Raw genomic sequence first — 14,376 nt, forward strand, 5'->3', positions numbered from 1 at the left:
AAAGAAATAAAAGGAATCCAGATTGGAAAAGAAGTAAAACTATCAGTGTTTGCAGATGACATGATCCTCTACATAGAAAACCCTAAAGACACCACCAGAAAATTACTAGAGCTAATCAATGAATATAGTAAAGTTGCAGGATATAAAATTAATACACAGAAATCCCTTGTATTCCTATACACTAGCAATGAGAAAACATGAAGAGAAATTAAGGAAACAATTCCATTCACCATCGCAATGAAAAGAATAAAATACTTAGGAATAAATCTACCTAAAGAAACAAAAGACCTATATATATAAAACACTGATGAAAGAAATCAAAGAGGACACAAATAAATGGAGAAATATGCCATGTTCTTGGATTGGAAGAATCAATATAGTGAAAATGAGTATATTACCCAAAGCAACCTACAGATTCAATTCAATCCCTGTCAAGCTACCAGTGGTATTTTTCACAGAACTAGAACAAATAATTTCATGATTTGTATGGAAATACAAAAAACCTCGAATAGCCAAAGTAATCTTGAGAAAGAAGAATGGAACTGGAGGAATCAACCTGCCTGACTTCAGGCTCTACTACAAAGCCACAGTCATCAAGACAGTATGGTACTGGCACAAAGACAGAAATATAGATCAATGGAACAGAATAGAAAGCCCAGAGATAAATCCACGAACCTATGGACACCTTATCTTCGACAAAGGAGGCAAGAATATACAATGGAGAAAAGACAATCTTTTTAACAAGTGGTGCTGGGAAAACTGGTCAACCACTTGTAAAAGAATGAAACTAGAACACTTTCTAACACCATACACAAAAATAAACTCAAAATGGATTAAAGATCTAAATGTAAGACCAGAAACTATAAAACTCCTAGAGGAGAACATAGGCAAAACACTCTCTGACATAAATCACAGCAGGATCTTCTATGACCCACCTCCCAGAATATTGGAAATAAAAGCAAAAATAAATGGGACCTAATGAAACTTAAAAGCTTTTGCACAACAAAGGAAACTATAAGCAAGGCAAAAAGACAGCCTTCAGAATGGGAGAAAATAATAGCAAACAAAGCAACTGACAAAGAATTAATCTCAAAAATATACAAGCAACTCCTGCAGCTCAATTCCAGAAAAATAAATGACCCAATCAAAAAATGGGCCAAAGAACTAAACAGACATTTCTCCAGAGAAGACATACAGATGGCTAACAAACACATGAAAAGATGCTCAACATCACTCATTATCAGAGAAATGCAAATCAAAACCACAGTGAGGTCAGAATGACCTCATGCTGACCTCATTCTGACCACATGCTGGTCAGAATGGCTGCTATCGAAAAGTCTACAAGCAATAAATGCTGGAGAGGGTGCAGAGAAAAGGGAACCCTCTTACACTGTTGGTGGGAATGCAAACTAGAACAGCCACCATGGAGAACAGTGTGGAGATTCTTTAAAAAACTGGAAATAGAACTGCCACATGACCCAGCAATCCCTCTGCTGGGCATACACACCGAGGAAACCAGAATTGAGAGAGACATGTGTACCCCAGTGTTCATCGCAGCACTGTTTACAATAGCTAGGACATGGAAGCAACCTAGATGTCCATCAGCAGACGAATGGATAAAAAAGCTGTGGTACATATATACAGTGGAGTATTACTCAGCTGTTAATGCATTTGAATCAGTTCTAATGAGGTGGTTGAAACTGGAGCCAATTATACAGAGTGAAGTAAGTCAGAAAGAAAAACACCAATACAGTATATTAATGCATATATATGGAATTTAGAAAGATGGTAACGATGACCCTATATGTGAGACAGCAAAAGAGACACAGATGTAAAGAACAGTCTTTTGGACTCTGTAGAAGGCGAGGGTGGAATGATTTGAGAGAATAGCATTGAAACATGTACATTATCATATGTGAAACAGATCGCCAGTCCAGGTTCGATGCATGAGACAGGGTGCTCAGGGCTGCTGCATTGGGATGACCCTGAGGGATGGGATGGGGAACACATGTACATCCATGGCTGATTCATGTCAATGTCTGGCAAAAACCACCACAATATTGTAAAGTAATTATCCTCCAATTAAAATAAATAAAAAAAGAGAGAGGATGTCTGTCCTCCACGTTGGGATGTGTGTGGACTAAGAGGAGGACTTCGTGGGCATGAAGAGAGGGTTGGCCCGAGAAAGAAAGAAGGACCTCTGTCCCTGGGCATGGGAAGAGGGGCCTGAGAGGGGGCTTTGCTGACTCCAAAGGGAAGAGAAGAGGGAAGCAGAGAATGCTTTTCTCACTGCTCTGGAATTCACCAGCAAATTTGATGGGAAGAATCAGGAAAATAACAGGTAAAGCCCTAGAGCCTTCAGAACCCCAGAGGCTCCCTGCACCAGAACTGAAAACACTGATCTGAGAGCCTGGAGGAGCCCTTGTGGAGACTGGACGCCTGGAGGTGCATCAGCGGCCAGCCTTGCCACCTGATTGCTCCGCTGCAGCTCCACAGCCCCCGCGAGGCTGGGGGCCTTCAGTTCCTTCCAGATGCTGCTCTCCAGGTCCTGGACCTTCGCTGGGGCGGAGATGGAAGGAATACATTTTAATGTCTAGGAGGGAGAGGCCTGTGAAACTGAAACCCCTCTCTGTACCCAGTACAACATTAACTCCTTCAGCACATCTGAGTAGTTACAAGTATAATCTGAGCACAATTGACTCAGTCACTTGTATTTTTGATTTTAAGCAAAATGAACAATTTGTTCTTATCAAATAAGGCACTTGGTGAGTTAAGGGATCAAAATCTTAAGGGAGCAGTCTTGGAATCCTTTCCTCGGTCCAGCTTTTGGAAGCCATCGGCAGATTCTCGATGGAGGTTGAAAAGGCTGAATATACAGAGGTTTCCTTCTTTGTGTAAAAGGCATGATGCTTGTATCAGGAAGGAGACCTCAGTCCCAGATCACTGCACTGCTCACAATGGGAACACGTATTCCCTGCGTCTCTTCTTTGCCCTGGGTGCAGTGCCTCAGTTATTGGCATCTGGGCTGATATCCAATTAATTGTGAAGTATCTTGCTGTTTTCGTTTCGAACCATTTTTCTCTTCACTGAGCCTCAGTCCACTAGTTGATTTGGTTTCTTATGCCATATTGACACATCTATAGGAGACGCGGATTTAATCCCTGGGTCGGGAAGATCCCCTGGAGGAGGGCATGGCAACCCACTCCGTATTCTTGCTTGCAGAATCCCATGGACAGTGGAGCCTGGCGGGCTACAGTCCATAGGGTCACAAAGAATTGGGCATGACTGAAGTGACCGAGCTCGCATGCACTCACTCCCTTTTAACCACTGATTAAATAAATATTAATAAATGCAATCTTTATAGTTGTTATTAAGTATTGTATTGAATTAAAAAGCAGCAACATGTGGTTTATGTTCCATCTTATAAAAATCCTGTACTTAATTTCAGAAAAGATGAAGTAAATATATTCTTATAGATGTGTACAATTTGTTTGAAATGCCCTCTCAAAATCAGTGCTGGTACATTCACGGGCAAGATTTCCAGGAGCCATCAGGTGCTTGCATGTCCACTGGTGGGAATGATCCCAGGGCACCATGTCTATCCAGCTGGACCTTGGGGAAGCCAGCTAAGTATGTTCTGGAATGTGACCCTGCTCTTCCACACCCAGCCTTGGAGTGACTTGGCTCTCTGATCTTTTGCTCAGGAACCCTGGAGCACGCAGCACATTCCGGCGCTGTTTTCAGCTTTCTGTGGCCTCTTGGTTGCACTTTCCTACCATCTGAGCAGGCAGAGCAGTGACCCCTCTGTGCTCCTGTGAGTAACACACACACACAGCTGTCCACTGGCCCTGCAGCCTCACCCTCTCATCCAGTGCTCAGGGTACTTGACCTCTTGCCCTGTTAAACCAGCTGGTCCCTGGGTGATGGTGGGAGAAACCCAGAACTAATGAATGAAACCAGAAATGAATGAAAACCAGAGGTCAAGTTCAAGGACACACTGAACCTTGGCCCTGGTGCTTTTGGAGTAAAACTCACAAAGCCAGGGATAGATGTCCTCTTGTACCCAGGCACTGTCTTTGACCTTCCCTTGGGGAATTGCATGAGAAGCACCAACCTTGACAAGTAGGCCCTCTGGGTCCATGAGGCGGCACCACTGCTTTTATGCCAGGGGGATAAAGTCTACCCTGGGGAGACTAGACTTGCCTCTCTGAAAGGAAAGGTTTTGTTTTGTTGCTTTTTGTTCTTAGTATGGTCAGTGCCCTCTGGATTTAAAGTGAAGTCTGTGCCAAAGTTTTAAAATGTGTTTAATAATAACCCTTAGTCACTAGAAAATATACCTTCAAATCTTTCCTTTCTTTGTGTCTTTTAAGTGTTTGATAAATATGCACTTTGGACCTGAAAACCCTTCAGGTGATGCCATAGTTTCAGGTACCAGTCAACCATCAACCATCTCATTTGGCCACATTTATGGGAGATGCAGGAGACCTAGATTTGATCCCTGGGTAGGGAAGATCCCCTGGGGGAAGGAAATGGCAAACCCACTCTAATATTCTTGCCTAGAGAATTCCATAGACAGAAGAGCCTGGTGGGCTACAGTTCATGGAGTCACAAAGACTTGGACACGACTGAGTGACTAACACAAGGGAGATCCTGACTTAAGTTATAAAAATGGATAGAAGTGTTTTGCGGAAGTAGAAAAAGTGATAATTTTAGGCTGTCAGGTGCAGCAAGATGAAAGATGTGGAAAATGGGAGAATTTAAATATCATTTGCACAGATTTTCTTAACAAATATTTTACCATATTGAGGGCTGGCCGAAATAAAGAATCTCTGTGAGCTTAGCTAGCTCATGATGGTCAGTGGGACCCATACCTGCTGTGGACAGCTTTAATCTGGATGGAATTTGAAAATCCACCCATTGTCTTTGTGATCACCTGCACACATTACTCTTTTTCTACATTATGAACAATTTAAAGGAGAGAACACTGACTTTTGTCCTCTGTGAATGTGAGGTCAAAGGTGAAGCTGTTTCCCTCAGACTTTGAAATAGACACATACTTTTTTTAGACTAGAGCAGTATTTCTTGAATTTTAATATGACGGGAATCACCTGAGGATCCTGTTACACTGCAGATTCTGATTCAGGTCTAGAGTGGGGCCCGAGATTCTCCATTTTTTTTTTAAGGCACATATTTTGAAAAGTAAAACCTGTGTATTTTTTCCATTTTCAGGTCCTTTATTCAGTGCAAATTGTTTCATAAATTTTTACATCAAAATCTAGAAGACTTAGCTTCAGACCCTCTGCCCATGAAGATGAAAGATTCTGTGGTAAGACATTTGTGCTGTATAATGTATGAGGGAGCATCTCTTGACTTGGTGTGAAATGGACTGCTGAGCTGCCTGCTCAAAGGGTGTAGACACTTTGAGTCTCTGGAAGGCAGATGCTGTGCACACCTGCCACAGGTGTTCACTTAGTCTAATGCACTTTGCCTGGATATTCAAATGAGCCACCTTCAGACAGTTCCACACACTGCTGGCCCCAAGTAGCAGGCGGGATGGGCATGAATAAAGCTTAAATGTTCAGGCAAACTGCAGTCCTCTCTGCATCTTCTGTCTCTGTCTCCTGCTGAGTTCAAGGCATTCTTTCCTGTGTATTTTGGTTCAAGGTTGACATCTGTGCATCCCTTGGGAGGGACCCTTGGGCTTTAGACTTATGGCTAGGATGTTGTGGGCTTCCCAGGTGGTAAAGAACCCACCTGCCAATGTAGGAGATGTAAGAGACGTGGGTTCTATCCCTGGGTTGGGAAAATCCTGTGGAGGAGGGCTTGGCCACCCATTCCAGTATTCTTGTCTGGAGAATCCCATGGACAGAGGAGCCAGGGCGGGCTATGGTCTATATGATTGCAGAGTCAGACATGACTGAAGTGACTTAGCATGCATGCTAGGATTTTGTGGAAGGGGCCGCCATATTGGTTGGAGCACAGAAGAGGAAAAGGAAGGAGGAAATGAGGGAAGAGAGAAAATAAAGGCTGTAAAAGAATAATATTGCTTCTTTGTTCACCAGGAAAATGGCTTGGGGGCAGTTTCAAACACCCTTTGAGCAGGTGTATCTCTTTGATATCAACTTACAAACCTTAATAATTTGAAAAGCAAAGCTCATTGATTAGGTAATCTCCCACTTGAGTACTGAGCTTGGAGCAGTCTGCTATCTCCCAGTCTTGCTTTTCATGTATGTGTTTTTATATTTGTTTGTTTTTTTTTTCCTTAGAAATAACAGATCAAATGAGAACCATTTAATAGGATATTGATTGCAAGCTCCTCCAGCCAGGAGATGGATCTCATTTGTCCTGGTCTCTGGGCTCTAGTCCACGGGAGCGCAAAGAGCTCAACACAACGTAGTGACTGAGCATGCACACATGCACCACAGCACCAGGGCCTAAGGCCTAGTGGGCGTTCAGTGCGTTCCACTGAATTTAGATGAGTTAAATTGTAATTCACCATTACAGCCAACATGATAGAATTTCAAAGAATTCATACTCAGACCTCTGTGCCTTTGAGTATGGTTAGCGTTCAAGCTAAAGCATTGAGCATTGGTTACCACAGGGAATCAAAGCACAAATCACTTACTAGGAATAAGGGTTTGTTAATTATTGAATTTAATTTTTACTTCCAGTTTTATTGAGATATAATTGACATTCAGCACCGTGTAATTGTGTCATTAATTTTAGGGCTGAGACACACCTAAAAGCAGGGTGTGAGGTGGAGCTTCCGGGACTGATGAGGTGCCAGCTAGCAACGAAAGAAGACACTTGACATCCAAATGTAGTGTCAGCAACCAGACCTCTATTATTTATACCAGGAAAATTACATGGATGAGATCAAACTCACACTCCCAGATTAATTTCTATAGTGATAGGGTGGCCTGAAGTCAACCCAAGAGTTTCCCATGGATATCTGTGAAATAACTCACTCCCCTTGGTTTCATGATGATGATGTTTTCTGATTTATTGCAGTAAAAATAATCTGTGAATTACAATGAAATCTGATGAGAAATTTGCCTAGCATACACAGATAGCATTTTATTAGTATGATTAGCTGTGATGGGTTAGGTGTTGCCTTACTTGATTTTGGTATTCTTTGAAATGCTTCATACAAGGTACAGCATATAACTTGTAGGTGATTTAATATGATGTGTGTGTTCATTCCTCTGAAAAGATTTCTCATCTAATTATAATATTTTAAAGGGACTCTCAGATTCACCTTTTATAGTGTTTTTGTGGTGTAATACCATTTATTTCCTAGTGCAAGGAAATTTCCCTCCTTGATTTTGTTTCTTTATGTCTCTCTCTGGCTGTCTTACTCTCTTTCTCTTTCCCTATGCCTGTCGTCTCTCTCTTTCTTCCTTACATTTTAGTTTAATGTGAGAAGTCCCTGGGGAACATCATACGCTCAGTTCTCCTATTCTGATTCACTTGGCCTGGGGAATCTACATGTTTATGAGACTGTCCACCCAGGTGATTCTGATTAGGTGCCCTACAGGCTGCTGTAAGGGACAGTGATCTAGAAATGGAGATACCCAGAGCTCTAGCAGTGGGTTTATTCCATATGAGCAACACAAGTTATGCTCGCAAAGTTTATTACCACAGTTCAGTGGTTAATAAAAGTAAACTTTCCACCAGTGGTTTGCCTGGTTGGTCTTTTTCCATATGCCTCGTTAGCATGGTCTTTCCCTTTTTACCCTCATTTTCGTCACTTTCAACATTTTTTCCCATCGCATTCAGATATGTTATTTTTATGACGTCTAGAAACAACAAACAAAGTTACCTAATTTTTATGTGTATTATTCAGACTACTTCTTTTAAATAATTGGTTGTATCATCTAGGTTTTTTGAGTCCCATGCTGTCTAAATCTGCTGGGTTTGTAGTGTTGGACCAGGGCTTCTTAAGTTTCTTTTTAAAGGTTTGGGGCATGAAGTGCTACATAAAATGCCACAGTGAATTTAAAATGTTCAGTGTACTGAGATCTATTATAGTTATTAGCTAAACACATATGGATTTATCATTAAAATAGGGAACAAAACTTTAATTGAGTGTTGTTTTAGAAGTTCTGGCAAGTATAGGTCCTGAAAGAGAAAAAAAATGTAGGTTATCAGTATGTTATTGTATTCATGCAAAATGCATAGAAAGTTTACGTCAACTATGATAAGAGAATTCATAAACACCACCAGAGACACAAAAAAATTAGAAAAGCAAAAGCATTCTAATACATTAAAAATAACCATAGAAGACATGACAAAAACATGATTGAACTCACAATAGTAACAAAACATATCAATTGATAATAGAAATGATTTTAACAAGTAGTATCAGAAATAGAGAAAGCTACAGCAGTCTATTAAAATGTAAATGAAGCCTGAAAGTGGTGATAAACAGATATAACCTGATTTTTCATGAGAAGGCTGAAATTTATTAAATGCCAAATCTCTCTAATAAATTTATGTATTTAATATAGTTCAAAACAGTTCTAAAGGAATTATATTCAAAACTTGGGGAAATAATTCTAAAGGTTCATTTAGAAGTATAGAAGGTAATAATAGTTTAACAAATCTGAAAAAGAAGAATAAGAAAGGAATTTAGCACTTTGAGGTGTAAGAGTGCATTATAAAGATTGAGTGATCAGCAAAAATATGAGACTAATCCAAGATTAGAGGGTGGGATTAGTGAATCAGTTAAACACAGAAAGGTGACAGAATTATTTATATGACTGTGTCATGTGAGAATTAAATGTCACAACCGAGAATTGATTATTCAATGTATGGTGTTAAGGTGGTGGTTTATCAATGGGAAGGAAAAGAGGATTTTATGTGCGAATCCCTCTTTAGACACCAAAGTAAGTTAGAGAGAGGGGAAGAGAGATCAAATGAGACTTTCCCATCTCTGATATTATGGCAGACTAAATTATTACAATCAGACCCTGTTGATTAATACTGAAAATTCTGAATAAAACATAAAAAACTCTTTTTTAGGAGGATGGGACTAACATATACACACTACTCTATGTAAAACAGATAATAAATAAGGATCTACCGTATAGCACAGGGAATGATACCCAATACTTTGTAATAATCTATAAGGGAAAAGAACCTGAAAATGAAGATTTATATAAAATAAAATCACTTTGTTGTACACCTGAAATTAACATGACATTATAAATTAACTATATTTCAATAAAATAAAAGGAAAAAAATCTTTCTCAAGAGTGACTAAAAATTTGACAACATAATAAGGAATAATTAAGTCAGAATTTGAGTGAACGAGGGAACCTTCACATATACCTAATCAGGGAACCTTGAGCCTCAGTTTTCAGCCCTCCAACTGTGGGGAAGAGAAGTGAAAGCCTGCCAAGGTAGTCACAAAGGGGAGATCATTTACTTATCATGCTGGGACACTGAGCCCACTCTCAGTGGAAGGATGAACCAGAAGGAATCTGTTCCACCCTCTGCAGTGCCAGGGGAATGCAAGCAAATTCACTCCAGGGTTGAACTTAACAGCAACAAAATAATCATTTCCATGGATTTTCAGTACAAATTCTAACATCTGAATTGTACAGTCCCCCTCAATTTATGAATATACTTTAAAGTTACTGGCAACTGGAAATGCCTTATGACAAAACAAAGACAAAAATATATGAATCTTCTGTAGAGATTCCTTCCTTCTCAGTCTCCCCAAATTCCCAAAACCATTTTTCTAGGGAATGTGAGCAGCTTTTGATAAAAATTTAAAACTACACAGAAAAACAAAGAGCCAGAAGAAATAGATTTGCAATCACTTCAAATATTGGAATGATCAGATACACATTTTGAAACAACTCTACTTACTATGTTTGATGAAATAAAAGGGTTAATATTTAACAGGCTTCCTTGGTGGCTCAGCTGGTAAAGAATCTGCCTGCAATGTGGGAGATCTGGGTTCAATCCCTGGGTTGTGAAGATCTCTGGAGAAGGGAAAGGCTACCCACTCCAGTATTCTGGTCTGGAGAATTCCATGGACTGTATAGTCCATAGGGCTGCAAAGAGTCGGACACAACTGAGTGACTTTCACTTAATATTTTAATCCATAGAAAGTATTTAAAATGATCCAGTATGTTTGAAAGAGAACCCAAAAGACCTAAACAAAGTAAAGCAATTAAAGTAAACACACAGACATATGGGAGAGATTAGATATCTCTGAAAGGAGAGTTAGTATACTGAAAGAGCAAGACAGAGGAAAGTCTCTGGAATGCAACAATGATAGACCAAAAATTAGGATATATATACAACAGATGCAGAGATGTGAAAGATGGAATAAGAAGATCTAATATATCTATCTATTTACATTTTATATATATATATATATATATATATATATATATATATATATAATCAGAATTCCAGAAAAAAGGGAGAGAGACTGAAGCATAATGAATATTTGATGAGATAGTATCTGAGTATTTACCATAACTGATGAAAGACCCTGATCAGAGATTTAAGAATTCTGGTGAATCACAAGCAGGATAAATTAAAGAAGAATACACACTGGACAAACTGTAGTGAAATTACAGTACACCAAAGACACAGACCATCTTAAATTTGTTAAACAAAATGAACAGATTACATTCAAATGAATGACAGCCTGAAAGCTACCTTACCAAGTGGAATAGTGTAAAACAGAAGACAGTTTGATATGTTTAAAGTTCTGTAAAGCAAATAACTGGCACGCTAGAGTTTGATGCCCAGTGAAAATATCTTTCAAGAATAAGGGCAAAATAAAAATATTTTAGAAAAATGCTGAGGCACTCTCAGTGAATGTAATTCTGAAAGATAGTCTTCAAGAGAAAGTAGTCTCTGATGGTCTAATTTATAAGAAAGCACAAAGAGAAAAGAAAGTGGCAGTGTGTTAGTAAATCTAAGAAAATTTTGACTGTATAAAACCATCGTGAGTGTATGGTTGACTTAAAAAATGTGAAGTAAAATTGACATATGCGACTACAGTAACATTCAAGTTTGGATGGGAAGGGAAATGGGCACCAGGACTTGTTAATTTCTTTGTATGTCCAGGATATGAATTAAAATATTGATTAAATTTAGACTGTCATTATTTAAGCTTGCATAATTGATTGTTTAGTATAACTGCTAAAGGAATAGAAACAGAGCATGTAAGTTCCAACCCTGTACAGAAGGAAAAATAGAATAAAAAATGGTTTTTAATAAGTAGAAAAATATAATAGGATTCTTTTGTCCCATTGTCCTTAAAGTCAATTTCAGATGGAATTTTGCATCTAAATATTAGATGACAAACCCTGAAAGCACTTAGAATCATAATAAAGGAGATTAGCTTTATGATATCAGGGTACAGAAAAAATTTTAATAACAAAACTTCTAATTCATTAAAATTATCACTTTTGATTTATCAAATAATAGCTTCTTCAAATAAGACTTAAAAACCTAAGCTACAGAATGGGAAACGATTTTTAAAACATGTATAGTTGATGAAGCACTAGTGTCATGATTAATATTAAAGTCCTATAAATTATAAGAAAACCAGATATCTCAATTAAAAATGGGCAAATATCAATGGCCAAAACATGACTACATATGCAGTCTAATTAATAACCAGGAAATTCCAAACAAGCTATCATTTTATACCAACCAGACTGACAATAAATTAAAGTGTTCATGATACTAAGTGTTGACAGAAGTGTAGCACCATGAAACTTCATGTACTGCTAAGAGTAGAGTAAGTTAGTACAATATATCTGTTTTGGAAACAGTCTGGTATTATAAAGTTGGTATTATATGTATACACTAGAGCCAGCATTTCTACTTCTAAATACGTATCTACCCTAGAGCAAATCTTGCACATTTGTACCAGATACACACATAAGATTGCTCAACATAGCATTTGGTCATAAGAACCCCAAACTGAAGCTGCTGGAAATTCCACCTACAGTAGAATGGCCTTCGTAGCAAAGGAAAGGAACTTACTAGAGCTATAAATGGTGAATTTTAACCACTTAAAAAATGGCCATTTATATTTGCCCATTTTAAACTGAGATGTCTGGTTTTCTTATAATTTATAGGAATTTTATAGTCCCTGATAGCTCAGTTGGTAAAGAATCCGTCTGCAATGCCAGAGACCCTGGTTCGATTTCTGGGTCGGGAATATCTGCTGGAGAAGGGCTAGGCTACCCACTCCAGTATTCTTGGGCTTCCCTTGTGGCTCAGCTGGTAAAGAATCCGCCTGCAGTACAGAAGACCTGGGTTAAATCCCTGGTCTGGGAAGATCCCCTGGAGAAGGAAACAGCTACCCACTCCAGTATTGTGGCCTGGAGAACAGCCCATGGGGTCACAAAGAGTCAGACACAACTGAGCGACTTTCGCTTCACTGTATTCATCACGACACTAGTGTTGAGCAGAGGAAACAGACACAAACAGATACATACAGTGTGTGCCATCTATCAGGTAAAAATAGGCAAACTCAGCTGTTTATAGCTGCATACATAAGTAGCGAACAGTTTTTCTAAAGCAAGAAAGTTGTGTTCATCAATCAGGATAGTTGATGGGCACCCAAAGAGGGGAAGAAAGGGTTTATGACCAGGGAGTCACATACAAAGGACTTCTTGGGTACCAGGAATACTGGATTCTTGAACCAGGCATTCTCACTGAGGCATTCACTTTATAATTATTCCTTACATTGTCTATATGTATTTTATATAATTTTCTGTATGCATGGCTCACATTTTTAAAAGTGTTAAAGAAATTTTCATAAAAGAGCATGAAATATAATACACACTTATTCAAATTCTAAAGAGCAAATGATTTCCCAGACTATAGGATCTGTAAGATAAAAATAAATACGCACACAGTTAAATTTGAGTACATAAAAATTTAAACTTCTATATGAAAAAGGGCAATAAAATGCAAATAATTTTGATAATTTCTAAAAATATGTGTTACAAATTTGTAAGTTAAATTATCTTTCTTATACCAATGACTGTTATAATTTTTTAAACTCTATAAGCAAATAATATTAATGCTTCATTTAGGGGCAAAATATTTAATAGGTAAATGTATGAAATATACTTACCCTTCTTATAAATAAAAAAATGCAGGTTAAAATGAGATGGTATATTTTGGTCTACTCAGTTAGCACAGGATAAACTAATGATATTGTTAATTGTGACAAGATGAGATCTCTTAGACATTGTATTATATTTGTGTAAATTATTACAATTATCTGATAAGGTGTAATTTATCAAGAATTGTGAAATACTCTTAACCTATGATATAATAAATCTATTTATCATAATTTTTTATAGAGAATTGATTCAAAATATGAAAAAAGACTTAGGTGCAAAAAGATAATGGAGCAAGCAAGCAAGTAGTCGTTTCCTATTCTTGGCAACCCTATGGATTATCACGTGACAGGCTCCTCTTGTCCATGGGAAGCTCCACACAAGAATACTAGAGTGGGTTGCCATTTCCTCCTCCAAGGGATCTTCCTGACCTAGGATTGAGCCCACATCTTCTGCAGCTCCTTCACTGCCAGGCAGATTCTTTACCACTGAGCCACCTGGGAAGCCCAAAAGATGATTGCAGCATAATTCATTATGGTTAAAAATGGAAGGCAACCCAGTGTCTTAGCAGTTAGGAAATGTTTACATTCAATTTTATTCACTAGATTAATGCTTTGAGGGTCCATTATGATATTGTTGGTATATGTATGTGTTTATATGTATGGCATCACAAGATGGAAAATTATTTGACCATTAAGTGATGATAGTAAGTCTATACATCTATATAATCATACCTATAATGTTTACAAAAGAAACTACTGTTGAAAAAGGCAGAAAATTTAATGTATACTAGATTAGATGTTTAAGAAACATTCATGGAAAAACCCATAGACATCATGATTAGTGCTAGAACTATGGTTCAGCATTTACAGGCCAAAAAACTGGCCCAGAAGACACAGCAACAGTCTCTGAGGTGTGTTTCAAGATTCCTTTCAAAAAATATTTTCCAGAATAAAATTTTTTGGAGCAAAATAATATCTGCTTTTTGGTGGCTATATGAAAAGAGGAAATCATTTCCTTTCTACGTTGCTGATGTTACTGTTACCAATATTAAGTTTGTAATTTTTTATTAGTTAGCATCAAGAGTGAAAAGGTGAGCTCTCTTAGACATTGAATTATATTTGTGTAAATTATTACAATCATCTAATAAGATGTAATTTATCAAGAATTGTGAAATACTCTTAAACCTATGATATAGTGAATCTATTTATCATAGTTTTTCTAGAGAATTAATTAAAAATATGAAAAAAGGTTTGGTAATATC

General features: G+C 37.9%; 1 protein-coding gene across 3 annotated transcripts in view; it reads left to right on the plus strand.

Annotated features, from left to right (window-relative positions):
* Positions 1-14,376, plus strand: part of PCNX2 (pecanex 2) — a 301,990-nt gene that overhangs the window by 127,156 nt on the left and 160,458 nt on the right. For all 3 annotated transcript variants that reach the window (XM_043925987.1, XM_043925989.1, XM_043925988.1), the window contains 2 exons: positions 3,705-3,814; positions 5,230-5,326. In XM_043925987.1, coding sequence (XP_043781922.1) covers positions 3,705-3,814; positions 5,230-5,326 — 207 coding nt within the window. The remainder of the gene's footprint in view (positions 1-3,704; positions 3,815-5,229; positions 5,327-14,376) is intronic.

Source organism: Cervus elaphus, chromosome 15 (assembly GCF_910594005.1).
Source record: "Cervus elaphus chromosome 15, mCerEla1.1, whole genome shotgun sequence".
Taxonomy (NCBI): domain Eukaryota; kingdom Metazoa; phylum Chordata; class Mammalia; order Artiodactyla; family Cervidae; genus Cervus; species Cervus elaphus.